The sequence below is a fragment of the Xiphophorus maculatus genome, chromosome 11 (genome assembly GCF_002775205.1).
Source record: "Xiphophorus maculatus strain JP 163 A chromosome 11, X_maculatus-5.0-male, whole genome shotgun sequence".
NCBI lineage: Eukaryota > Metazoa > Chordata > Actinopteri > Cyprinodontiformes > Poeciliidae > Xiphophorus > Xiphophorus maculatus.
The window spans coordinates 8,115,310-8,141,839 of NC_036453.1; the positions used below are offsets into that span (position 1 = coordinate 8,115,310).

The window sequence follows — 26,530 nt, forward strand, 5'->3', positions numbered from 1 at the left end:
TATTTGTTTTCTTTTCCCCACAATTTTGTTTAAATGAAGCAATGAGATGGCTCATATATTTATTTCATACCATTTGTCAAAATATGCTGCAAGCTGTAGCAGTTCAGTTATGATTTGTTCTCTAATGTTAAAAATCTCTCACTTTTAGAGACAGAATATCTGCTTCATTAAATGAAATTGAATAAAAATCATAAGATAATTAGTTTGAGTCAGCAGAAGACCAAATAATTATTTCCCTTCATTGCATACTGCAAGTCCTTGTAGTTTAAGTGTGAAAATTTGTATTTATTGAAATGATTAAAGCGTTGTTTTTCATTACCTTTGACCCCTACATGTCCTCTAATCATTTATAGACAGTGCGCAGCTCGACCTTTAACCTGTGACCTGCAGGAAAACACATTTGGAGATCCGGGAGCTTACTTCCGGGTTCGGCCTCTGTCAGCTGACCAGGGAGCAGCCAATCAGGAGCGTCCTTCAGAAGTAAATAAACTGCGGCTGTGAGTTCATGTGTCCGCTGGCTGCAGGAGGAGCAGAGAGGAAAAAGCGCAGGAAACATGGAGACGGAGAACCGCGGTGAGTTTCTGTCCAACCTGCCGTCATAAAATCCGCCTGAAAGTTATTTAATAAAAACTCTGCGCCGTTTATTGGCTTCTTTGTGGATTTCTATGATTCTGTTCTCATAGAAACAGAATCAAGCATTTCGCTCCGTGCTTCTATTTTCTGTAACATTAAAATTACATTTAAAAACCTTCCACTGACAATAAAAACTCATTTGATTTGGTTTAATAGGCTTAATCCAATTTACTTGACATTTGAATTTCCTGTTGGATTAATTTTTCCATCAGGAACGAAGCCTGGAAACGCGTCACAGTTATGACTGTTTATTGTATTCCTTATGTTGAAAATAAACATTCATTTTTGATTATTTGTGGCGTTGAAATAAAACTGTTGTAGTGGACAAAGACAGAGGTTTGCTTTTCAGTGGTAGTTTTAGATAATAATTATCTAATAGATTTGTTGTTAAAAATAATTATTAGCTGATTTTTGCTTCATTTTTACTCTGTAGTGATTCGTTAATGTGATGGAAAAATGCACATTCACTGTAAAGATGGATTATAATAGGATTATGTGTAATCCTGCAGCTCTGGTTTTTTTTCCAGACAGCACTTAGATGATTATTGTACCATGAATAGATTAAAAGAGATATTTGAGGACATTAAAACAATAAAGTGACGGCGCAGCAACAAGTCACATGTTTGTGTGGAAATGACAGGTAGTCTTTTTGTGTAGCAACGCCTGCAAATGTATTTTTATTCTCCTAAACTTCACCAGGAGAATGGCCATAAAACCATGAACTAAAACATGTTTTTGGTCATTTTCAGTTCAAACTTTAAGAATAATCCTTCAGTCCTCTGCTGTCGGCCATGTTGCCCCTGCAGACCAACTTCTTTTGGTCTCATGTGGAGACGGTGACCCTGTCCCCTACATTCATGCTGTTGTGAAACTGACCCAGTTTGAAACACTGTTTCTGTTTGTCTGCAGAGACGGGGAGAGCCGAGAAGAGCTCAGCAGGCAGCGGCCAACAGGTGAGAGCGCATCTCCGCAAACTTTAATGTTTAACACACAGAGTTCATTTAAAACAGAACAACTATTATTACTGCTGCTGATAAAATGCTTTATTACAGTATAATAATTTAATCTATTAATTTATAGTTTGATGAAAGTACACCGCAAAAACACAAAATCTAACCAAGTATTTTTGGTTTAGTTTCTAGTGTGAATATCTTAGTTCACTTGAAATACAATGAAACTCACTTAAAGGTAACGTTTTAGCCAGATTAGATGAGCTTGTTTCAAGTTGATATTTTCTTAATATTGATGAAAAACTTCTAGTTATAAGTGAAATAATCTCCCAGTGGAACAAAACATTTTTCCCATATTATAAGTTATATTGTTCTACTGGTAGATTATTTCACTTATACTAGTAATTTTTCATCAATATTAGCTGAAAAGTTTAGTTTTATTTCTAGTGTTTTGAGATATTCACACTAAGCTAAACCAAAACTACTTGGTGAGATTTTGAGTCTTTGCAGTGTAGAATAAAAATGTTAAATTTAGTAGAAATTATAAAAAGGTTTTTACTCATTTGCTCAGAATATTACATTTTTAACTTTTGGCTGTGTAGCTTTCGGTTAGCTGGTTAATTTTTCAAGCTAACTGCTCCCGTTGCTAGGCAACAGTTTGCTAACTGTGGTGATAATTTATTTAATGTCATTATTTTAGTGTTGTCTATAATCTGTGAGGAATAAAGACGGCTCGCTGCGTTGTGCTCACATCTGATTTTAATATTTTTGACTGTTGGATGAATTTTGTGAAATAAATCTCCGTTTCTGTCAGAAAACAATCTTCAGTTATGTAACAAGTGAAGAAGCAGATTGTCAGTTTCACAAAAGGCCGAGTCATTAATCTGACCTCTTATTTTCATTTCTTCGCCTTTTGTCTTTGGGTGGAGTTTGTGTTGTTTTCATAATCCTTTGGTTTTAATAAAACCTTAGTTTTCTATAAGAGTACCAGTTGAAATATTAAAAGGTTCATCAATTATATTTGTTTTGTTTCTGCAGCTTTAAAACTTCAGTTTATGACACATACCGTCTTTATTTCTGCCTTGTCATAATTTATTAATAATCTTTATAAAAAATTACTATATTGAAAACCCTCATTTTCAGCTAAATTGGAGGTACATTATCAATGATATTTATGACAATATTTATGTCGTCATTATTCACCAAAGTTATTACAGTTATTAAAACGAATGAAATAAGAAAAACTGAAATAGAGAAAAACATTTTCATTAAGTAAATAAATACAATTTTATCGTTAATGGAGAAAAATTAAAACTAACTGGAACTATTGTCATGCATTTATAAAACATACTGAAATTATAGAAATATTATCCTTTGTTTTGGTGTTTAAGAATCTATTTATTAGCGTTTGAAACTGCTAAGGTTTTATTCCCTCAAACAAGCAGTTTGTCAGCTGTCAGTAAATTACATTCACTAGTTTTACATTCAAACGTTGTTAGAAAACTCCAGAATTCAACAATAATTAAATATATTTTTATTAAAACAGTTTCTTCTGTTGAATATTCATAACCCAATCAATGTTTACATAATCACAGTACTTTGAGTTTTTTAAAATTCTGCTCCTAAAATGAACCAAAGTATGAAAAAAAACTAAATAATATTTAACTAATTAAAACTGAATGAAACAAAAAGTCACAACAAAATAAAACGAAGCTGTAATAAAAACCCAGAACTATTAAAACCTTCTGATTATTACAGGCCTTTATATTTATTTTAATTAGTTTGTTACATAACAACAAGCTCAACCTAACTAGTGACATTTTAAAGTGTTTTCATCGGTGAAGCAGAGACTGAATGATGATTGTTTACAGTGTAATGATGAAGTTAACGTTTATGGTTTTATTTGGTAAAAATGAAACCAGAACTTTCTGTTCGAACCGAGAGGAAACCCAGAAACACCCGAGGCGGCGCTGTTCCTGCGGTTGCCATGGTTACGGTAGAGGTGGCCGAGGTGAAAGCCTGAGGAATGCGACTGGAATTTAATCCCTGCTGATTGGACGTCTCCCACTGCGGAGAAGGAGAATGTCGTACTGTCTTTGAACGCACCGCTGGACCAACTGTTGGCAGCTGCTTGTTTTAAAGTTTATTTATCACCATTATGCACTGTAAAAACACAAAGTCTGACCAAGTAGGTTTGGTCTGCCTCACTTGAAATAAAACAAAACTGTTAGGTTTCAGCAAGATATAGGAGCTTTTTAAAGTTAATAATTCATTAATATTGATGAAAAAGTTATGGTGTCAATGGCAGATTATTTCACTTTCATCTTGCTATGAATGAAATAATCTGTCAGTGGAACTGAAATTTTTTGTCAATATTAAGGAATTATTAACTGCAGTTAAGCTCTTGCTGTTATTTGCATGTTGTGTTTTATTTCCAGTGAACTAAGACATGTTTGCTCTGTAATCTGTAGCAGAATTCCTGGTTGGATATTTGGAGTTTTGTTTGCCTGGTGAACGCTAACGCTGCTCTGTTGTTCATCGCGCTGGTTTGTTTTCCAGGAATCAGCAGGAGGACTGTGGGATTCTGTGAAGAAAGCTGCTTTTGTCATCGGATCTGGAATCCTGTTCCTGGCTGCTTTTGGAAACTCACTGACGTGGTACGACCATCACAGCACCTAGCTAACGGCTAGCCAGGCTAACTACGACCATCACAGCACCTAGCTAACGGCTAGCCAGGCTAACTACGACCATCACAGCACCTAGCTAACGGTTAGCCAGGCTAACTACGACCATCACAGCACCTAGCTAACGGCTAGCCAGGCTAACTACGACCATCACAGCACCTAGCTAACGGTTAGCCAGGCTAACTACGACCATCACAGCACCTAGCTAACAGTTAGCCAGGCTAACTACGACCATCACAGCACCTAGCTAACGGTTAGCCAGGCTAACTACGACCATCAAAGCACCTAGCTAACGGTTAGCCAGGCTAACTACGACCATCACAGCACCTAGCTAACGGTTAGCCAGGCTGAGTGGCAAAATAATTAACAGAGGAGACAAAGGCAGGGAAGGAATCATGACAGAAACAAAACGGCTGGGTGGGTCGGAGCTGGAAAGACCAGAATCCTGAGTCTGGAAACTCTGGGTTGGTCTAGTCAAAGCAAACTTGCTGCATGAGAACATAAACATTCTAAGAAAAGGTGTGGAGTTTGATGGTAGAAATCTGGGTAGTAACTAGTTACAGTTACTCAGGAAGTTTTGAGTAACTTTTTTGAAAAAAATTACTTTTAGGAATATTTTTACTATGCTGTACTTTTTACTTTTACTTTAGTAATTTTATTATGAAGTATCTCTATTTTCACTTCCACTTTTGAGATAATAATAATAGTAATAATAATAACAATTAATTCATAGGGACAGGAAATGGAAACTAGCCAGAAGCTGAAATCTGTCATCTTTTCATGTAAATAATCAATATTAATCTTTACAATAAATAAAAATATAGATCTACAATTAGACCAGAGGAGGATAGAGAATACAAAACATTCCTCAAATAAAAGTAAAAAGTATTTGGTAAAACGTCCGACTCAAGTACAAAGTAACTGATCAATGATCAATCATTTAATGTAAATGACATCATCAGATGGACGAAAACAAAGTTAAATTTGAATTTTGGTATTTTAAGAACCCAAATGACAATAAATCACAAAAGAAACAAACAAAACGTAAAATCAGACAAATCAAAAATGTTTCCAAATCATTTTCTTTAGGTAAAAATTGTTAAACTTCAGCAGAAGCTGCAGGTTTGATTCTGATTCTGATGAGTTTCTGGTTAAAACGTTTGATTTTCATTCAGTTGGTAGAAAATCCAGAAATTTGACTCAGGAGTAAAAATACTTCATGATAAAATTACTCAGGTACAGTGTAGTACAAATACTCCTAAAAAGTTTCTCCAGTAAATGCAACTAGTTACTACCCAGCCCTGGATCAGGCATATTCTAATGATGCATAGATTATTATTATTATGATAGAATAATATTTACTGCTTCTGTTTGGACCAGAGGTCGCGATATCGGAATATTTTCCGTATTTTGACCGGTTATCTTTTAAATGATGGAAAAATTTGAATCCTGTCGGTCATTTGACAGATTATAATTCACACCCCTAAAATCAATCAGTAAAAAATCCTTTCTGAAAATCACCTCATGGACTCTGAACTAAATGTTGGAGAGTTCTGGACTGGAGAGTTCTGGACTGGAGAGTTCTGGACCGGACGCTTTGGACCGTCTGGTGAGGAACAGCATTAAAAACCTTCGGTTGAAATGGAGCCTTTAATTCCAGACCAGAGAAACTAAAGAGATGCAAGTTTGTGTTGATCCATTTAAAGTGTAAACATGCGCCGACGGTAACATGCGCCGACGGTAACAGGAGCCGAAGGTAACATGCGCCGATGGTAACATGCGCCGACGGTAACATGCGCCGATGGTAACATGCGCCGACGGTAACAGGAGCCGAAGGTAACATGCGCCGACGGTAACATGCGCCGACGGTAACAGGAGCCGAAGGTAACATGCGCCGATGGTAACATGCGCCGACGGTAACATGCGCCGATGGTAACATGCGCCGACGGTAACAGGAGCCGAAGGTAACATGCGCCGACGGTAACATGCGCCGATGGTAACATGCGCCGACGGTAACATGCGCCGACGGTAACATGCGCCGATGGTAACATGCGCCGACGGTAACATGCGCCGATGGTAACATGCGCCGACGGTAACATGCGCCGACGGTAACAGGAGCCGACGGTAACATGCGCCGACGGTAACAGGAGCCGAAGGTAACATGCGCCGACGGTAACATGCGCCGATGGTAACATGCGCCGACGGTAACATGCGCCGACGGTAACATGCGCCGACGGTAACAGGAGCCGAAGGTAACATGCGCCGACGGTAACATGCGCCGATGGTAACATGCGCCGACGGTAACATGCGCCGACGGTAACATGCGCCGACGGTAACAGGAGCCGAAGGTAACATGCGCCGATGGTAACATGCGCCGACGGTAACATGCGCCGATGGTAACATGCGCCGACGGTAACATGAGCCGATGGTAACATGCGCCGACGGTAACATGCGCCGACGGTAACAGGAGCCGAAGGTAACATGCGCCGATGGTAACATGGGTCGACGGTAACATGCGCCGAAGGTAACATGCGCCGACGGTAACAGGAGCCGAAGGTAACATGCGCCGACGGTAACATGCGCCGACGGTAACATGCGCCGACGGTAACATGCGCCGACGGTAACAGGAGCCGAAGGTAACATGCGCCGATGGTAACATGCGCCGACGGTAACATGCGCCGAAGGTAACATGCGCCGAAGGTAACATACGCCGACGGTAACATGCGCCGACGGTAACATGCGCCGACGGTAACATGCGCCGAAGGTAACATGCGCCGAAGGTAACAGGAGCCGAAGGTAACATGCGCCGAAGGTAACATGCGCCGACGGTAACAGGAGCCGACGGTAACAGGAGCCGACGGTAACATGCGCCGACGGTAACATGCGCCGACGGTAACATGCGCCGACGGTAACATGCGCCGACGGTAACATGCGCCGAAGGTAACATGCGCCGACGGTAACATGCGCCGACGGTAACATGCGCCGACGGTAACATGCGCCGACGGTAACATGCGCCGACGGTAACATGCGCCGAAGGTAACATGCGCCGACGGTAACATGCGCCGACGGTAACATGCGCCGAAGGTAACATGCGCCGACGGTAACAGGAGCCGAAGGTAACATGCGCCGACGGTAACATGCGCCGACGGTAACATGCGCCGACGGTAACATGCGCCGACGGTAACATGCGCCGACGGTAACATGCGCCGACGGTAACATGCGCCGACGGTAACATGCGCCGAAGGTAACATGCGCCGACGGTAACATGCGCCGAAGGTAACATGCGCCGACGGTAACATGCGCCGACGGTAACATGCGCCGACGGTAACATGAGCCGACGGTAACATGAGCCGACGGTAACATGCGCCGACGGTAACATGCGCCGAAGGTAACATGCGCCGAAGGTAACATGCGCCGACGGTAACATGCGCCGACGGTAACAGGAGCCGACGGTAACAGGAGCTGTGCTGCCGGTGCAGCGCTGTAGATCTGCTGTGATGTGCTCCATCTTCCTGGTTCTGATCCAGAACGCTGCTTTAGTCTGACTTCCTGGTTTTAGTCAGAACTCCAGCAGCAGCTGCAGGATTGATTTGTTTGTGTCACTATGGAGAAAATGTTAGATGTGACGGGATCTGGATTCAGGTTCAACCAGGTGAATATGAACTAACCTGCATCAAAATGCGGCTCAATAACCGACGATAATATGATTATAATTTGACAGGTAAAAACAGAACATGACGGATTTTTGATGCTCTCTGTCAACATGAGGCAGAACAAAGAAGTCTAGCGCCACCTCTGGTTTGGACTAAGAATTTTTCACTATAAAATCTGAATGAAGGATAATTATTGTATGAATCTGTTTAATAGTTTTGGTTCTGTGAATCATTTATATTTAACATCAACAAAAGTGATTTCTATTATAATCAGCATCACTAATAAACAGGTTTTATATTTTTATGCAGGTAATACATTTTCCCTCAGTTAATAAAATGTTTTTCTCACACCCAGATTGAAACAATATTTAAATAACAGATATTAAATATTAGACACGATTTTTGTGCATTTTATGAATGAATGTTTTTTGTTATGATGAATTTGGTGATGCTTTAACCGTTTATGGTTTAGTTGTCTGATATAAATCGGGTTTTTCTCGTCTTTTCAACAACAAAATCAATTAAAGAAGCTGAGTGACCTCTGACCTCTGGCTCCAGGCATCTTCAGAGATTCTGGGGAGCTTCAGGAGATTTCTGGCAGAAGTTGTGGACGAAGGTTTACCTGCAGTTTGAAGGTCATGATGCTGCTTTGTTCTTCTTAGGTAAGAAAATTAATGCTAGAGAATTAATATTCCAGGTCTTGTTCCCTTTCAGGTCAAAGGTCACAGATCTGAGGCTGAGATGAATATTTTTATTGTCGGTTTGTGAAACCATCAGGTTGGAGAATCTCTATCGATCTGCGTCCGTCAGATTTATGACGGAAACAAAACGTAATTTAATCCCAGGAGTTGTAAATGAGGATTAGATTACTGCCGTCTGTCTGAGAAAAGGGAAAGGTCAAAGGTCGCTGCAGCTTCATGAACCGGTTTATTCAGATGTCAGCTGGGTCAAAGGTCAGACCAAAAACTTTCTGGATTTTCTGTCTGAAACAGTTGTTTCAATATCCAACTCATATTTTCTTCTAAGCAGTAAATTATGATTACGAAGCAAATCTTAGTAATAATAATACAGTATTTTATATATATTTCTGTATTTTATTGTGTATAATATCAGCTCCAGAAACTTGACCAGCTGCACAGATTTAAAACTAATTCAGTTTATAATTTAATTCAAAAGTGAAACTCATATCTAGGGATATTTCATAAATTGGAATATTATTGAAAAGTTTATTTTAGTAACTTCATTCTGTTCTCTTAACGCTGAAAAATCTAATTCACAGCGAGAACTAAACCTGTTTTCTGATAACTTACAGGGTTTGGATCCTTAGGAATTTATTTTTGTTGGTTTTTCTCAAACGTTTTAACCAGCGATGCCCAAAGTGTGGCTCGGGGGCCCATCACGGCCCGCTGAGGGATTTTATGCGGCCCTCCTGACTTCAGTCTGATACACAAGTTGCTGCATATGGATTATTTTCCATCTTTTAGGGAAATGATTTTTATAGATAAATGAAATAAAAATGAGGCGCAAAAATAGATTCCCAACAATTCTGTTTTCATCTCGACTTTAGAGAAACTAGAACCTCGAACATCGACATTTCCTGAAACATAAATCATCTCCAGGTCAATCAGGTTGAAACTAATAATAATATCTACGATGATTCACAGATCTATTTTCTATTTTCAACAGAAATCCGAATATTTGGTCGATTTAAATCAAATTTTACATACAAAGGCCCAATTTCAAGGCATGAAGTTTATTGTTTCACGACATTTTGGACCCGGTTTGTTTCATCTGGGACAGGAACCATGCTGGCCCCGACCTTGGTGTTCTGGATGCTGAACGGCCTGCTGCTGCTGGTGGACACGTCTGGGAAACCGTCCTTCATCACCCGGTACCGGATCCAGGAGGGCAGGAACGATCCGGTAGGTTCAGGTTCTGGACTAATCGACTGATTCTCTAAACCGGAGAGATCGCACAGAATCCGATTAAAAAACCAGAGCTGTCGGTTTGAGGCGTCCAGCCGCACCAAGCGGTTTCACTCGGCAGCGTTCGGACCCCAGACAGAAAGTCCAGTAAAACGTTTGAGTAAACAAACATGGCCGACGATGCAGAAGCGCAGCGACGGTTTGGATTCAATTGGAAAAGACGAAACAAACCCGGAAAGTTTTGGACTAACGAGTGACGGGATGAGAGTCGATCTGTTGAATTAAAATGATTTTCTGTTCATTTTGGTTTCAAATTTAATTATGATTCAATTTTTTCTGTTTTCTGATTCCACTGAAATTAATGAGCACAAAATGACAGATAAAGCCATTAATTTTAAATCTCACTGTTTGAACCAAACATCAGTGAATGTTTTACTAGTCAGAGCTACAGTCTACCTCAGGGGTGCTCACAGTGCGGCCCGGGGGCCGTTTGTGGCCTTGGATGAACTTTGTGCGGCCCTGTGACTGTAATCTAACAGCAGCACAAACGTGGCCTTCCAAGAGTTTTTGTAATTTTTCAGTTTAATGTAAAATACAACACAAAGATTTTTTTCTCTCATAAAACATTTGAGTGCAAAATTCATCCCATTTATCTAAAAACAGCAGTTAGTGGAAGAAAATTCATATTTTTGTTATTATCATATGCTAATGAAGCTGAGAAGTTACCGGATTTATTAACTCGTTTCTGCCGATGTTCCTTGAATAAACTTTCACCTCTTTTCCACATTTGGTCTCTGATCTCTGCCGCACGCTGGGTTACCATAGTAACTGTCCTGTGTTTGGGGCTCCGCTTCCTGATTGGCTGCTGTCACATCCAGCAGGCGGCGCTCTCACTCCTACCGGGGAAAAACCACAGGATGTGATAATTCAGGACAATCCAACATGCTCAATAATCCCCATTCTAGATTTCAGATTCTAGATTGGAGCGACTCGGCATTCTACCGACCCGATCATCCTTAACGCGCGACGGAATTAAACGATAATCTTAGAACGTTCTCAGATTATCAGAAAGGACATCGTCGGTACATCGTTCTGCCGTTGAGCCGCTGAGCAAAGTCCGACTCTCAGATAAACATTAATGATTATTGATCAGCGATTAGGTCCAGAACACGCTGAGCAGGAAGTTCACTCCCTGATTCCAGCTGCAGTTTTTATATTTACAGCCACTGAGGAAACAAAATGTCTGCCGCTGCGTTTCCAGTCACCTGATCGTTCTGCAGTTTCACATTTCCTGAATTAAAATGTTAAATTTAAAGATATCAAGTTTTTCAATAAAAAGGTTTTTGACTCTCCGTTTTCCTAAACTGCAACGGAAACAATTTCACATCAACAGGAAGTTACTACTGCTGGAGACCACAAAGAAGAAGAAGACAGGAAGTACTGTATATCTGTAACGACTTATGTGAACAAATTTATTCATGTGATTTTAATTTAGTTTATTATTTAATGGAAACATGATCAGAATATGGACAACGTTTTGATCATATTGAGAAACTAAGAACCTCAACACCAATTAAATTAATTGTTACTTTAATTCAGGTTTTTAAATGAAATAAAAATAATTCTGACCGAAATTCACCAACATTATGGACCTGATTTTACATCACAATCAGTTGATGCAGTAAAATAGTTTTTAAGGAAAATAATCCAGATTATTTTTGTTGCTGAGACCAATTTCTTTGAATAAAATTGATTTATTACATAGAAAATCATTTTGAATGTGAATAAAAGTAGAAAAAGCTGCATTTAGCAGCAAATCTTGACATTTAAAATATTCACTGATCTAATATCAATATTTATATCGGTGCAGAAAATGTGTCTGATCCATAAGGGCAGATCTATTCAGACTATTTCTATGTTCTGTGCTCTGAGTGACGTCTTTATTTATTTTACTTTTTATTTGAAATAAATAATTAAACTTTGCTTCAGTTTAGTTTCTGCTCCGACTGAGCAGATTAAAGTTTTGACATGTTTGACCAGCTGGTGGCGCTGTTCTAGTTATCACTTTGTGATTCACTTCCTGTCTGTAGCAGCCTCAGGCGTCGGTACCGGCGTGCGGCTTGGTGCGTCCGGCCGATGACCCATGTCTGTTCCTGCAGGTGGACCCGGCCAAGCTGCGGCAGGCGGTTCGGACCGTCCTGTTCAACCAGGTGCTGGTCTCCGGGCCCATGGTGGTTCTGGTCTACCTGCTGGTGAGCCGGACCGGCCGGCCCTGCGGCCCGGAGCTGCCCACCTTCCACCGAGGCCTGATGGAGCTCGCCGTGTTCTCCATGCTGGAGGAGATTCTGTTCTACTACTCACACAGGCAGGATATACTGGGACATACTGGAAATATACTGGGAACCAGTTCCCAAGACCCAGTGGGACATTCGCTGATCCGTCTGTCGTTCCTCAGGTTGTTCCACCATCCTAGCCTCTACAAGCATTTCCACAAGCAGCACCATGAGTGGACCGCTCCCATCGGTGTCGTCTCCATCTACGCTCATCCTCTGGAGCACGTGGTACAGCCGCCATTTTCTCTCCGTTTACCGCTAGTAGATTCACTCAGGATGTTTTCTCCTTCACTCTAGTCGACCCGGTTCTACTGGAACCAGAACTCCACCATCTGCTCCACCTCCAGCTGCTGTGGTTCTCTGAGTCAAACCAACCTGTTCCCCTCCTGGCCTGTGGGGGCGCTGCACGAAGAACCACTGAAGACACTGAGCGCAACGTCTTTCTTCACCAGATGGAAACAAAATGGAGGCGTCAGATTTTAGCATCTTTGGCTAAAGACCACAAGCTAACGCTTGCTGCTAGTGCTAGGCTAATGCTAAGACTGCAGAAATAATCAATAATACATGATAGATCCATGATCAATAGAAAATAAATCTGATAGTTTTGAACTGAACTCCAGAACCACAAAGCATTCTGGGAGATGTAGGGAAAAACTTTAGCTGCTCGACCTTTTGCTCTTTGGTTGCCTAGCAACAACCTGTTCAATAACTTGCAGTTTCAGGTTTATTTTTAGAGAACTTCTTAAAAATAACCAGCAGGAAGTGAAAATTGGATAAAACAGGAAACGTCACATTTGCAGTTTGACAAGATTTCTGATGTTTAAAACAAAAAATGAATCAATTATCAATATCAACTGATATGGAAACATTATATGTTTTTCAGCCACTGGTTGCTCTGAGGGTTTGGTTGGTTTGACTCAGAGAACCACAGCAGCTGGAGGTGGAGCAGATGTTCTGGTCCCAGTAGAACCGGGTCGACCGGTCCATCAGGAGGTTCATCTGTATTTTAATGCAACAAAATGTTTTTCATGTTTGCGTCTCCCTCAGATCTCCAACATGCTGCCGGTGGTGATTGGACCCGTCCTGCTGGGGTCCCACATCACCACCACCAGTGTGTGGTACTGCCTGGCTCTGGTCAGCACCACCATCTCCCACTGCGGGTACCACCTTCCCTTCCTGCCTTCGCCCGAGTTCCACGACTTCCACCACCTGCGGTCAGTTTGACTCCGCCCAACCCGACCCCACGAACCGAACCGAACCAACCCCACGAACCGAACCCAAGAACCTGACCCCACAAACCCACGGAACCTGACCCCACGACCCAAAACCAAGAACCCGACCCCATGACCCCAATGGTTCCTTCACTCGTGTTCATTCACAATCATCGCAGATCGTAGGGATGAAACATTAACATCTGTCTCGGGTTTCAATAAGAACAAATTCAAATATTAAACATCTTTTCATGTTGGTCCCTCCAGAATTTAATCAAAATCCGTTTTTGTGAAGATAATTTAGAAATATTTGCAACATTTTGCAATATTTGTGCTCATCACAGTAAATATGAGGATAAGTGAGGTCAGGCTGAGACAGCTGTAATGCTGCCCCCTGTTGGTGGGAATTAGCATCATTTAATGTTTGTGACCAAACATTAAATAATGTTTAATGTTTGGAATAAACTGGAATAAACTCATTAGTGCGTTAGCGTTAAAAAATGCAGAGACCTGTTGACTTTTGATTGAGTTCTGGAGTCTGGAGGGCCACATTAAGGTCTGCGGCGGGCCGTGTTTGGCCCCCGGCCTGGTAGTTGATCTGTGCCTCTCCTGGTTCCAGGTTCAACCAGTGCTTCGGCGTGTTTGGCGTTCTGGACCGGCTGCACGGCACCGACTCCCGGTTCCGGCAGACGAAGCAGTACGAGCGGCACACCTTGCTCACCAGCCTGACCCCGCTCACCCACAGCATCCCCGAAACCCCCAAGAAGGGCCAGTGATGACCTCCGACCTCCCCACTCAGCAGGTCCCGGTCATTGTGGGAGCCTTAACCTTTGACCCCAGCGTTGGTAGCTCCTGCAGCGCTCTGATTCGTTAACATGTTAATTATTAGATAAAGGAAATGTTGACCATCTCCGGCTGTAACTTTGTCATGAATCCAGTTAATCGCTTCCATTTTGTACTTCAGATCCAAAACATGCACAGTATTTTCACAGGAACATTAAAATGTTTCAGAGTCACAAACATTTTCATTCTTTTGTTTCTGAAGTGGAGAATTTAAATCTTTAAAAGACTGAAATAACTGTTTTGTTTAAAATAATGCAGGTAATAAACAATTTTTTTCGTTAATATTAATTTATTTTGGTTTCATTGTGACTTTTTGTGTTTTCTGTATTCTGGGAATATTAGCACTTTGTTTTTGTGTTATTTTGCTTATTGTATGACTTTATTCTTGTAATATTATGACTTCATGGTCATAACTGAAGAGGAAACGTCTCGGCCTGGCCGCTGCTAGTCGACCACAATTCAAACCCAAGTTCATCTCTGAAATATGGAAATCCAGAGATTTCATCTGTGAATTTTATTCCAAAAGTCTAAAAGTTGTTGAAGCAATGAAATGGATTGAGCATCACTGAGGAGGAGGAAGAGGAAGAGGAAGCTACAGGAAACCCGCTGAGCCCCAAACAAACACAAATATCACCGGGACCAGAGGACCTTCCTGCTCCGTCATAAATCACTCTCCAGCGCCGCTTTCAGGTTTTTTTTGTCTGTTTTCAGTTTTTTTTTCTTTATTAAAGAATAAAGCATAATTACTACAAATTACAAATAACACTAATAGCGAATCACGTCAGCCTACAAAGCAGATATTATGAATATTAAATGTTATAATACAAGCTCTCATTCAAGTATTTTACATTTTTTTCCACTTTATATATATTTTTTTGTTCCTTTTATCCTCATTTTCATTTTTTTTTCCTCATAACAAGCCAAAGGAAATATTAGATGGTTCAGGTAGTTCTTATTCATATGGCTTCATGAAGCGTTTGTCCTTTTCAGTCTCACAAGCAGCCAAGTTTTCCATCCGGATCTCAAGTCTTTCTGTTCTCACACCCGCCTGAGCAGGCAGCGCCCCCTGGTGTCCGCCAAATGGACACCAGTGGGCGCCCTGGTGTCCGCCGAACGGCGCCCCCTGGTGTCCACCGGCAGCTAGCAGCAGATGGATTCTTCCCGTCACATTAGCGGGAGGCTCTGAGGAAGAGGATGAGCTGGGAGGAAGATTTCCCACTTTTACGTCCAAAGGAGATTGGAGAAAAAAAAAGAAAAAAAAAACATCGCGGCCGAACGCGACCTTCAGAATGACCTTCATCACCAGGAATCAGCCAATCAGGACAGAGTCACTCTGCTTTCTCCAGCTTCAACACAAACAGGGAAATTCTGCCGTTTAATCCAGTTAATGTCAAAGGTCACGGCCAAAACAAAAAATTTAAAATTCAGCTTCTCAGGAAATTTAAATAGTAAAAAAAAAATAAAAACAATTCTGATTGATGTATATATGCAAACATGTTAATGGAAAGTTGGTGGAAGGAAAAAGTGCAGCAGATTTTTAAAAATAATTTCAGAGAATTGTGGAGAATCGTCTTTTGACTGGGAAGTAAATTTATATTTATCCTTTGCAGTTTGAGGAGTTGGAGTCTGAACTGTTTATACAGTAAATGGAGACAAAATTCACATAAAAATAAAAACATTTCTTTTTTTAAATATCTCAATATAATCTTAAAATTTCTGAGAGCCACAAAAAGTTAAAATGTGTCACTGCAGGTTATGAATCTGGACTTTTAGAATCATATTACCGACATAAAGGCCCAATTCTAATTTATTAATTTGCTCCTTTTGTCAACATTTTTTGTTTTCTCTCAGGTTTCTCACAAAAATTTACAAAAATCTAATTCATATCTCAACTCTTTTTTTTTTTAAATTCCCAAACAGAAACTACCTGAAGAGATTTAATAATTAGTCTGCCTTGCTGTTATTTTTTTTTTTTTACCCATTTTGAAGTTTGAATTAAAAATAATCAGATTTGATCACGAAAAGTCAATTTTCCCTTTTGTGTTCAAACTCCTCAGTTCTAACCAAAGCAGAGCAAATTTAACAAAAGAAATTTAAAATAAAGAGTTAAAGACACGGAAAATATAGAATTTGCTGATCTTTATCTGTTCACGTTTACACGACGACATCATCAGATCCGGGTCCGGTCCGGTTCTGGGTCCGGTGGCTTAGCGTTGCTGATGTCTGGAAGGAGGAGGAGCCAGAAGGCGGCCATCTTTAATTCTCACTTGAGTTGGTTTGTTGTTTTAAATCTCAGTAACAGAAGGAAGACGGTTCAGACGGATGGGAAACCCGGCAGCACCACCTGGTGGCCGCTGCTGGAACAGGCCACCGTGGTAACCATGGTAACAGCGAGGAGGCGACAGAAAAACCATCAAAATAAGGCAACGTTCACAGCCTGACGCAGAGAGTCTCAGTTTTTATCTGGCCGTGAGTCAGATTCATCTGAGGAACCGGTCTGGTCCGGTCCGGTCCGAGGAGTCAGAACCTTCCAGACGGAGCGGTGGGGGGGGGGAGACTCGTTCTTCAGTGATTTATCCACAAATTTAAACCTCTCGAGAGAAATCAAACTCAACAGTTTTTGTTCTGAAACTGATCAGGTGAACGAATGAAGCGCTCCTCTCCTCCGGCGCCAGGCGGACCCGCTTGGCTCGGTCCCTGCAGAACCGTGCCGCGGTTATTTCAGTGTTTTGGCGTCCGGTTCTGCAGCAGCTCTCTGGTTCTGATTGGCGGGTTTGGCAACGTCCTTGGCTGAGGAGCCAGCAGAAGCAGCAACAGGTGTGGGAGGGGCGGCGGCGCCGGCCTGGCTATGGGGCCGGCTGGAGGGCTGGGAGGGGTGGCGGCGCCGGCCGTCTCCGCTGGACGGGTGTCTCCTGCGTCCGCCATCGTCCATCGGAGGCTGGAAGAGGACAGAAACTCTTCAGCAAGTGAAGAAATGATTCAGGATTCGGGTTTCTGCCGCCTTCAGAAACTCAAATTAACAACATTTTCAATTAAATTTAACACCTGTATCAACTAATGTACAAAATAGCAAATGGATGTAAAGCTAGCTAGCAAGCAGGATGCTAACAGTAGCCTTGATTACCTGAAGACAGAGAAAGAAAAAAAATAAAAAATCTGCCTCCCCTGACCCACATCACTGATATAAAACTAGCTAGCAAGAAATGCAAAAATGCTAGCTAGCAGAGCTATATTAGCCAGTTGCTATCAGTCACATCAACTTCTTCAAATCAGAAGAAAAAAACAAAGCTGGAGACATCAGTGCTGCATGTCCAAATTTAAGACCTGTAATTAATGTATTTAAGGCCGACTTACCTTTTGTCTTCTTAATTTAAGACATTTCAAGGTCTTAATTTACAAACATGAAACGCAGACTACTTAAGACCACTGAATGAAACTTAAGACACAAATCACAACAGAAATCTACAAAACGTCTCATTACACACATGAAATTGCTTATCCAGAACACAAAAGAAATAGCTAGCAAGAATATATTAGTGGCTTGTTAGCGTTAGCCTAGAATGCCTCAAGTTACAGAACAAAAAAAACCCTCAACAATGTAGTATAAAATAGTTCTGCCATGATAAAGTTTAAGACCTGTGATTAATTTATTTAAGGACAACGCAAAAATTAATTTAAGACATTTTAAGGCCATAATTTTAAATGGATTAATTTAATATTTTCCAAAGATATGCAGACAAGCTGATGGAGTATTTTCTGGATTATTCTGATGATTAATTGGATAAATTAATGGTCCTGTTTTGTAGTAGCCACTGAGAAAATGTCTGTAAATTATTAAATTCCTTTCTTTAAGATGAAAACATTTCCTATTTTTTCCACATCATTGCTCTTTTTGATCTGGATGATATTAAACTAAATTTAATTTGCTTTAAGGAATTTTCCTAATCGATCATTGGAGTAGTATTGGCCTTCTTCTTCTGCTGTTTACTCACGTCAATCCTGAAGTCCTCCAGGCGTTTGAACTTGCTCAGACATTGCTGCAGTTTGGGTTCGATCTCCAGGTTCTTGGCTTTGGAGTATTTGAGGAAAGCCCAGAACTTCTCCAGGCCGTAGAGCTGACCTGTGACCCGGACAGAGGACAGCACCAGAACTCTGATTAGATCAATTGGAACGGTCATTTCACGTGTTTTTTAAGTGTTTACAGATCTGAACAGTTATTCTAATAATCGATTAATCTGATTAAAATTGTCACATTTAGCAGATTTAACAGTATTTCAATTATTTATACAATAAAAACATTTTATTTTATAAAATAGAACACATTTGATACATATTCATTTAGTGAATGTAGGATGAATCTAAAAATATTTCTACATGTGAAAACTTGAACTGAGCATCAGTCCAGTGGAGAAATTATCTGGGATTATTTATTAGATTAACTTATTAAAGGATGTTTTTGATTTTTTTATCACAGAATAAATTTGTCATTTAAAGAGTTTTTAGTGGAAAATCTTTACAGACAATAAAGATTTTTCATTTTAAATGCAAAATGTTTTTATTCCTGCTCCAGTTAATGACTAATCCATAACTAAATTAATCGATTAATCGTGATGAATCGTTTCCTGACCTGCTTCGTAATCTTTCATGGTTTCTTCCTGGAAGTCCTTGAAGATGTCGGGTCTGAACTTCCTCTCCAGGCCGTAGCTGTAGTACCGGAACAGGCACTCCAAACCGTACCTGCAGCACACAGCCAATCAGAACGCGCCACGCCACGTCAGCCAATGAGGCGCTGCGGAGCGACCGCTACCTGTAGCCCTCCTTGCCGTCCTCCACCACCAGCTGCCTGAACTCCTCGTACATCTTCCTGTTGAAGTGATCCCGCAGGAAGAATGACCAGAACCGGAACAGCGTGTTCATCTCCTGCGATTGGCCGATTCCCAGCCGCTTCCTCTCTGCGATAGGCGGAGAAAACGGCGTTCAGGTCGCTAATCGCCGGGGGGCGGCGGCAGCGGCGAGGGAGGGAGAGGCTTACCGTTCAGGCAGCGCCGGCGGTACTTGTGGTAGACGTGTTGCGTGAAGCCGTTCTCCTTCAGCAGCTCGTGTGACGGGTGCTGGAACTTCGGCAGGGACTGCGGCGTGCAGCCGACGCCGCCAAGGGCGGGCGTCCCTTCAGACGGGCTGGCGTTGGAGCTGCAGGGGCGGAGCAACAGCCGGCAACATCAGGGGGCGGAGCAACAGCCGGCAACACAAACCACAGAAAAACTCTGAGGTTCATTCACAGCCAGATATACGCAGATTTAACTAAACTCCAGTCTGCAGGATTTTGACTCATTTTCCATGGAAACCTAACGGCTTTTGCTTCCTCTCTTTAAAGTCAGCACTTCCTGCGTACCTGAGCAGGTGAGTCTTACCTGACGGAGGCGGTGCGGGAGCGGTGCTCCCTGGAGTCCATCACCCAGCCCACATGGCACTCCAGAGGAGGGTTGGAGCTGTGTCGGGTCTTCCTCTTCCTCGGCGTCTGAAACAGACGAAACCGTGAGACTGGGATCAAGTTTTCCTCATCAAACTCCAAGTTCCTTCGTCTTGCCTTGGCGTCGACCGGCCGGCTCTCCTTCACCACCGGGTAGAAGCGCGGCGTCATGGCGGCGTCCTTCCTGTGGGGCGTGCGCGGCGTGCGGGGCGTCCGGGCGCTGCGGTAGTTCGGGGATTCGGGCACGGTGGTGGGCAGCGAGCGCGCCGTGGAGGACGGGTCGGGAACGCCGAACAGTTTGTTTGCCAGAGCGTCTGTGGGGACTGGAAACGGAGAGGAACAGGAAGTGAGGTCACTGAAAAAGCAGTCTGAATTCAATCGTTAATTCTGGGAAATAAAATCCAAATTCTGAAAAAAATAAAACAGTCTGAGTTTCAAGAAGAGAAGTCCCAATTCTCAAGAAAAATATTGGAATTCTGACAGAAAATCGGAATTTATTTTTCTAAATTGGTCCTAAAATGTTATGAAAATAAATACAATATTAAAAAAGAAATTAGCCTAAATCCTGGTAGTTGTGATCTTACTCTGCTGGGGGCGGGGCGGCCCCGGCGGCACTTCCTGGTTGGGGTCGACCGGGGGTTCAGGGGTCAGGCAGTCGAACTGTTCGCGGCTGATCAGATGAACCTTCTTGAAGTTTTCCACCTCTTGCTGCAAAAATACGACACAAAAATGACTTTCAGTCGGTTTTAAGCCCAGAGGGAGCCGACGGACCGTAAGGATCTTCAGTAAACCACAGCGACCCAAACGCTGGTACTGCTCAGTACCGGACCCGACCCGGCTGAACAGCCTGCTTCCCGTTTGAACCAGCAGCTGAACGCCTCCGGGCCGCACCCCGTCAGGCGGCCAGCGGCTTATAAACCTGTGGTCCGTGGGGCGCTGGACGTACGCCGGGGAACACGTGGCGGTCCCACACAACAATCGAACAATGGGTCGCCGTGGCAACAAAGCAGAACAAAACTAAAAGCAGCGCTCTGTGTTTCAGCTAATAATCCACAGAGTCCTCTGGTCTGCAGCAGAAACGCCTCCAAAAACAGAAAAGAAACACGGAGCCAGAAAAGCTCCGACACACGCCTTCAAAATAAAAGACCCGACTCTTTCTGGTCTATTTCTCACTTTCTTTTCTAAAAGGGAAATTTCAAACGGCAGGAAATATTTTTCTAAACCTGGTTTTTATTTCAATCATCTGTCCGGTGAGCGTTAAGGCTGCAGGAAATATTTGATCATAAAAATATAAACAAAATATTAGAAAAAATTTCAATGAGGGAAACAGATTAGTTAGCAGGATGTGATGTCACAAACAGACTCAATCATTTCCTGCTGCTGATAATTTGATGCTGATGTGTTTAGATTAATTATGTCTACTAAGCATTAATCATCATTTTTAAAACTTATACCAAAGTATATCTTCACAAGATGCTTAAGATTATATTAATTTATTTTGATTGTTTTTCATGTTCTCATAAAGTTTCGACTTTATTTTTCTAATATTTTGATTTTATTTAAGAAACAAATTCAGGTTTGGTCTGAATGATGACCTGAAATATTCTTTGACTTTATGGTTGAGACTTTTCCTGGCAAATAAAATAAAAATAAAATAATCATATAATGACAGAAATTAAAAGTCCAAATAAACAAGATGGCCGCCCTGGGTGTGACATCACTTGTAACTATGGAAACCCAGGAAAAAAATCCACATTTTCCAAAAATTAAATCTTCAAAAAACAAAACTTTTATTAATTAGTTAAACTGACTAATTGTTCAATAGTTTACAGTTTAGTTTTATTTCGTTTTGACTTTTTGTTCACTGGTTTTTATTAGTTCTTATTACTTAAACATTGTTTATTTAGTTTTTTGTAGCAGCAGGTTTAGTTTTTCATATTTTGGTTCATTTTTAGGTGCAGAAAATGTGAAAGTATTGATTATGCAAACATTGATTGGGTAATTATTACTGAGCAGAAGAAACTATTTTAATAAAACGTGTGAAGAACCCAATTAGAATGAAAATCAGCTTCTCATCAGACTGAATGGCTAATAAATGGATTAATAAACATGAGAATGAAGGATATTGCATCTGTAACTTCAGCATGTTTTAGTTTTAGAAATGCAGGACGAGGTTCGTTACGGTTTTCCTGGCTTTGGTTTCGGTGAGCGGCGGCGACCTCGGCTGACCTTGATGGTGGCGTACTCCGGCTCGTATTTGTCGTCCCACAGGTCCTGCTCGTAGTAGAAGAGGCCGTCATTGATGACCTTGGCCAGCTCGCTGGTCAGCTTGGCGCGCGACGTGTGATGGCCGGTGCGGTCGCCGCCCGGGTGCTTCCGCAGGTACGGCGGCGTCTGCGTGACGATCAGGATCTTGTTGACGTCGTGGTCGTCCAGCTCGCAGTCCGAGTCCTCGTCCGACCAATCGGTGAAGGTGTTGCGCCGGCCGTCCATCTGCTCCATCTCCTCGTCGAACATGAAGTCCAGCTCCTCCGGCTCATCCGGCTCGGCGCCGTCCTGATCCGGAGCCAACAGAAAATATCCAAATTATTCACAACGCTTGTATTAATACGTTTAATACAACATATTAAAATGACAGATTAAAAATCATTTCATTGGAATTTAATGTGAAAAACAAAAAGAGGCAAATAGTCACATTTACCTTTAGGAAAAAATCTTTTTAGGAGAATTTTCACTACTTTTTACCTTTACTTGAGTAATTTTTATCATGAAGCAACTCTAATCTTTCTCTAATCTTGTAAAATTTCTGGATCGTCCTCAGAGGAGGAAGAGTACACAGAAATATCTTCAACACATTCTAAAGTAAAACGTACAGCGTAGTAAAAATACTTTTTCAAAAAAGTTACTGAAGTAAATGTAACTAGTTACTATCCAACTCTGGTCCGAATGAAAAAACATTTTAACCAACAATTTACTGACAAACCAGACGGTGAAATGAAGCGTTTATGGTTTTTAAAAACCGAAACATTGATGGGTAAAATATTCAAATCAAAGATAATAAATCACAGGTTTATTTTATTTTAGGTTTATTAATGCAGATTAATTTCTTGAGGCAAAGGATCTCATTTTTAAGATAAGATAAGATTTATTGTCATTGTCATCAACAGATTACAGATTGAGATTTGCTCGACTCGACTTAAGATGCAGGTTATGTGTATATACATAATATACAAAGATAAAGACATAAATAGTACAAAATGAGAAATAAATAGACATCAGAAGATGGTTGCAGCGCCTGGAGGTGTCGCAACAGAATTGACATTTTTAACAAAGTGGTGTCAAGAGCAGAAGTTCTTATGCCTTTGAATTTAGTGCCATGATTGCCATCGGGTAAAAACTGTCCCATAATAATAATAACAGAAATAATAAAATCATCTGCAGGCGAATCAGTGTAAAAGATAACTGCAGAGCAAAGTTTGTCTGGAAATCTGGAAAAATCTTTTTCTTTTTCACAAACTTTTTCAGAAAATGGAAAATCTTTCCTTTCCGATTTCACGCCGCCGCCTCCCAGATTTCAGCCATTAAAACCAGTGATGAGTTATTAATTCCCCACCTTGTTTCCAGCGGTGAGCGGCGCCGGCGAAGAGCCGGATGGCGGCAGCGGAGAGCGCAGCGAATCGTCTCTTTCCCTCTGCTGCAGCGAGGGCGCCTGAAACACGGAGCAGACGAGATGAAGGACAAAAACTCACCTGGTCTACCTGGATTAACGGAAAATAATGAAAAATAATACATAGGATGTCTGATAATAACTGACTTCACTCTGTAAGAAACAGACAGATGTGTTTAGAGCATGAGAGTCCTGAAGCTGTTAGGAAGGAGCTCGTTAGGGAGGAGATCGTTAGGGAGGAGATCGTTAGGGAGGAGCTCGTCATGTCTGGTACCTTGGGTCTGGCAGGCGAAGGTCTGGGTCTCTTCTTCACCTCGATCCAGGACTCGGAGTCGAGGTCAGGCAGGCTGGCTGAGAGGCCTTTGGGCATCGTCTTCAGGTTGGACACGTCTCCGTCGGGTTTGGTCTGCTGGTGCACCGGAGTGGAAGATCTGGATGATCCTGCAGCAGAAACACAGTCAGGTGCATTGCTGTTTAAATATCACATCCTCAACATTTTCATCAAACACTTTAAACACCAAAAACTCCTGGAATTCAGGTTTCTGCAGGTTTTCCCAACTCAAACTTTATCCAGCCGGCTTATGAAGACTTATGGACAAAAAAACCTAGCTAGCTAGCTAGCTTTTTTGTGTCCATAGCTTGCTAGTTAGCATGGGCATATTAGCAGCTAGTTAGCGATGGCCTCAACTGCCTTGAGCCACAGAATAAAAATCCGTAAAGAAAACCAAACTACATTAAATATATGAGACCATACAAAAAGAAAAGCTAGCTACCTAGGGTATGTTAGCTGCTAGTTAGCATCTGGGTGCGACTCCAACTTTAGCCTGACAGAAACGAGCTACAGGTAAATAAACTACATAGAATATGAGACTAAATCCTGCAGAGACACAGATTAAGACATATTCAGGCAAAGTTTTTAATGAGTTTAAGACATTTGAAGACATTTTAGATGCATAAAATTAAGATTCTTTAAGACCTTTAAGACTTTTATGAATTAATTTTAAGACCTATATCTCCACAGAAATGTAAAAACTTTGTCCAGCCATGAGACAAACTAACACATACCCATGACAGACGCAATAAAGCTAGCTGGCTAGTTAGCAAGGGCATATTATCAGCTAGTTAGTTAGCACCTGCAGTTAAAGAATGTAATGTTGATGTCAGAGTACAACTCAAATTTTAGCCTGGCAGAAAAGTACTGCGAGAAAATAAAACTACATAGAACATGAATAAATAATCCTGCCAGGACCAAATTTAAGACAGATAAACATTTTTAAGGCCAACTTACTGGTTTTTAAAATGAATTTAAGACTTTTTAAAGCTACCATAAATGAAATTTCAGACCTATATCTCAACAGAAATCTGACCAAAGAATAAAGATGACGCTGGATGAATTTTTTTCTGCTGACCTCTGAACTCCTCCGCCATCTGCCTGGGAACAAACTCAGGACAGTTGATGAGCTGGGAAAAGTCCGTGTGGTTCGGCGCCATCAGGCCCGGAAGAGGCCACCGCCCGGGATCGTCCTTCCGGCGAATTTTCATGTCGATCACCTCCACTTCTTTACTGTCCTTCAGAGCCTTTAGAGCAGACAGATTTTATTAGATTCACACTTTTAATCCCTAAACTGACTGAAATCAGAATCTAAATCATTTATTATTTCACAGAAGCACAACAAAATTAAAATGTAATGTTTTATAGATGAAACAAAAAGCAAGAAATCAGTAGAGGAGTTAAAACAGTGAAAACAAGAAGCAAGATTAATTGAAAGGTTTACAATAAACTTAGTTTCACATAAAGAGAAACAGAGAGAAAAAGAAAGAGGAATAAAGAGCGAGATGGATAGAGAGAGAGAGACAGAAAAAGAAAGAGAGATGGAGAGAGGAAGAAAGAGTGAGAGAGATAGAGAGAGAGAAAGACATTGTTCCAGTTTCTCTTGTTGCCAATTATCATTGGAAAAAGTTTTATGCTTTTTAACTTCAAGCCAACTGTGAAATAAAATGTTGCAATATCATAATTTCTCCTGTCAATACATAGAAATATTTATTACTCTCAGTTTCCTCAGCTAAAGCTCAGTACCTGTACTCACCTGTAGAACAGCCTCAATAGTCTGGATAAGACCCATATTAATGATTTTATTTTATGTCATAAATGCATTAATCTCACTGTTTCAGTCAGTAAAAATGTTTGGTTTTTCTCTCTTCTTGGACTAATTTGTCCGTCTTGTGGTGTACGTATGCGAGTCTGACCTCCAGGATGAGCGAGACGTCGGTGGTGAGCGCCTGAACTCTGTGGAAGCCGGCGATGAGTCCGACCGGGAGGAAGCCGTCGGCGTCCATCTTCCTGCGCAGGAAGAAGTCCCGCTGCAGGTTTTCCAGGCTGAAGTAATATTCTCTGCAGGAGACGAAACGTTGATCTGCTCTCAGCTTCACCAACACAACACCAACATCTGGGTCAGAATTAACCTGGATCACAATAATCAGCTGTTTCCTGATGACCCATTTGGTCGGTTTGATGTTTGGATTCGTTTTGACTGGACCTGCAGGTCGAACGTTTCGGCTTTAAAGACCTGATTCTCTGAGATCCACCAGCGATCAGCCTGAGGCTTCAAATGTTTCTGCAGGAGAAACATTTTTACACAAAACGGCAAGAAACCCGACTTCAGCTCGCATTAAATTTAGATTCTTTACATAAATAGTGGTACAATAAATCTTTGAAGACTAAAAAACATTTAATTACCCATTGAGGTTAATAAAGTACTTTTGAACTGAACTGAATAAATATTAAAACTATAAATAAAATGGGGATTTAAAGAGGAGGAAATGTTACCGTGTCATTCAGCTAGTCTTCAATCAGAAGCTTCTTTAGATACGCTGCAACACTGACTGCTACCAGAGATCCTTCCTGCATCCGCATCACCGTCCTCTCTGATGATATTCTCATGATTTATATTTTATTAATGGTCTGGGATGAATCAACTAAAAACTATTAACAGTAAGTATTTTAGAGACGTTCAGGTTTTTATGTGCAGTTTGAGGATCAGCCGTCACTCCATCAAATAATCAATAATAAAATTTATATTTTTACAGGACTGGATTAATTTTACAGTTTCTTCACTTTTCACACGGAAAATTTTAAGTTTTCAAACTTTTCCAGCTTCACA

At 41.3% G+C, this 26,530-nt stretch overlaps 2 protein-coding genes across 3 annotated transcripts in view; one reads left to right on the top strand and one right to left on the bottom strand.

The window, feature by feature from the left end:
- Positions 1–475: 475 nt before the first annotated feature.
- Positions 476–14,411, top strand: faxdc2 (fatty acid hydroxylase domain containing 2). The gene is made up of 9 exons (XM_023342551.1): positions 476–573; positions 1,543–1,586; positions 4,143–4,240; positions 8,479–8,582; positions 9,721–9,842; positions 12,005–12,210; positions 12,301–12,406; positions 13,226–13,392; positions 14,009–14,411. Exons 1-9 carry the CDS (start codon positions 555–557, stop codon positions 14,163–14,165), a joined length of 1,023 nt encoding a protein of 340 aa, XP_023198319.1. The 5' UTR covers positions 476–554; the 3' UTR covers positions 14,166–14,411.
- Positions 14,412–16,082: 1,671 nt separating this feature from the next.
- The window catches only part of larp1 (La ribonucleoprotein domain family member 1), a 38,067-nt gene continuing 27,619 nt past the window's right edge, over positions 16,083–26,530 (bottom strand). For both annotated transcript variants that reach the window (XM_023341761.1, XM_014474656.2), the window contains 13 exons: positions 25,617–25,761; positions 24,779–24,947; positions 23,644–23,810; positions 23,316–23,411; positions 21,932–22,258; positions 20,287–20,410; positions 19,820–20,025; positions 19,644–19,750; positions 19,265–19,422; positions 19,040–19,184; positions 18,860–18,969; positions 18,225–18,352; positions 16,083–17,170 (listed from right to left, as the gene is read on the bottom strand). In XM_023341761.1, the coding sequence (XP_023197529.1) occupies positions 16,949–17,170; positions 18,225–18,352; positions 18,860–18,969; positions 19,040–19,184; positions 19,265–19,422; positions 19,644–19,750; positions 19,820–20,025; positions 20,287–20,410; positions 21,932–22,258; positions 23,316–23,411; positions 23,644–23,810; positions 24,779–24,947; positions 25,617–25,761 (2,104 nt within the window). In that variant the 3' untranslated portion in view covers positions 16,083–16,948. The remainder of the gene's footprint in view (positions 17,171–18,224; positions 18,353–18,859; positions 18,970–19,039; positions 19,185–19,264; positions 19,423–19,643; positions 19,751–19,819; positions 20,026–20,286; positions 20,411–21,931; positions 22,259–23,315; positions 23,412–23,643; positions 23,811–24,778; positions 24,948–25,616; positions 25,762–26,530) is intronic.

Coding starts and splice junctions, on each gene's coding strand:
- faxdc2 (XM_023342551.1), top strand. Junction 12,211..12,300: donor CTGTTCTACTACTCACACAG/GCAGGATATACT, acceptor GTCGTTCCTCAG/GTTGTTCCACCATCCTAGCC. Junction 13,393..14,008: donor CACGACTTCCACCACCTGCG/GTCAGTTTGACT, acceptor TCCTGGTTCCAG/GTTCAACCAGTGCTTCGGCG.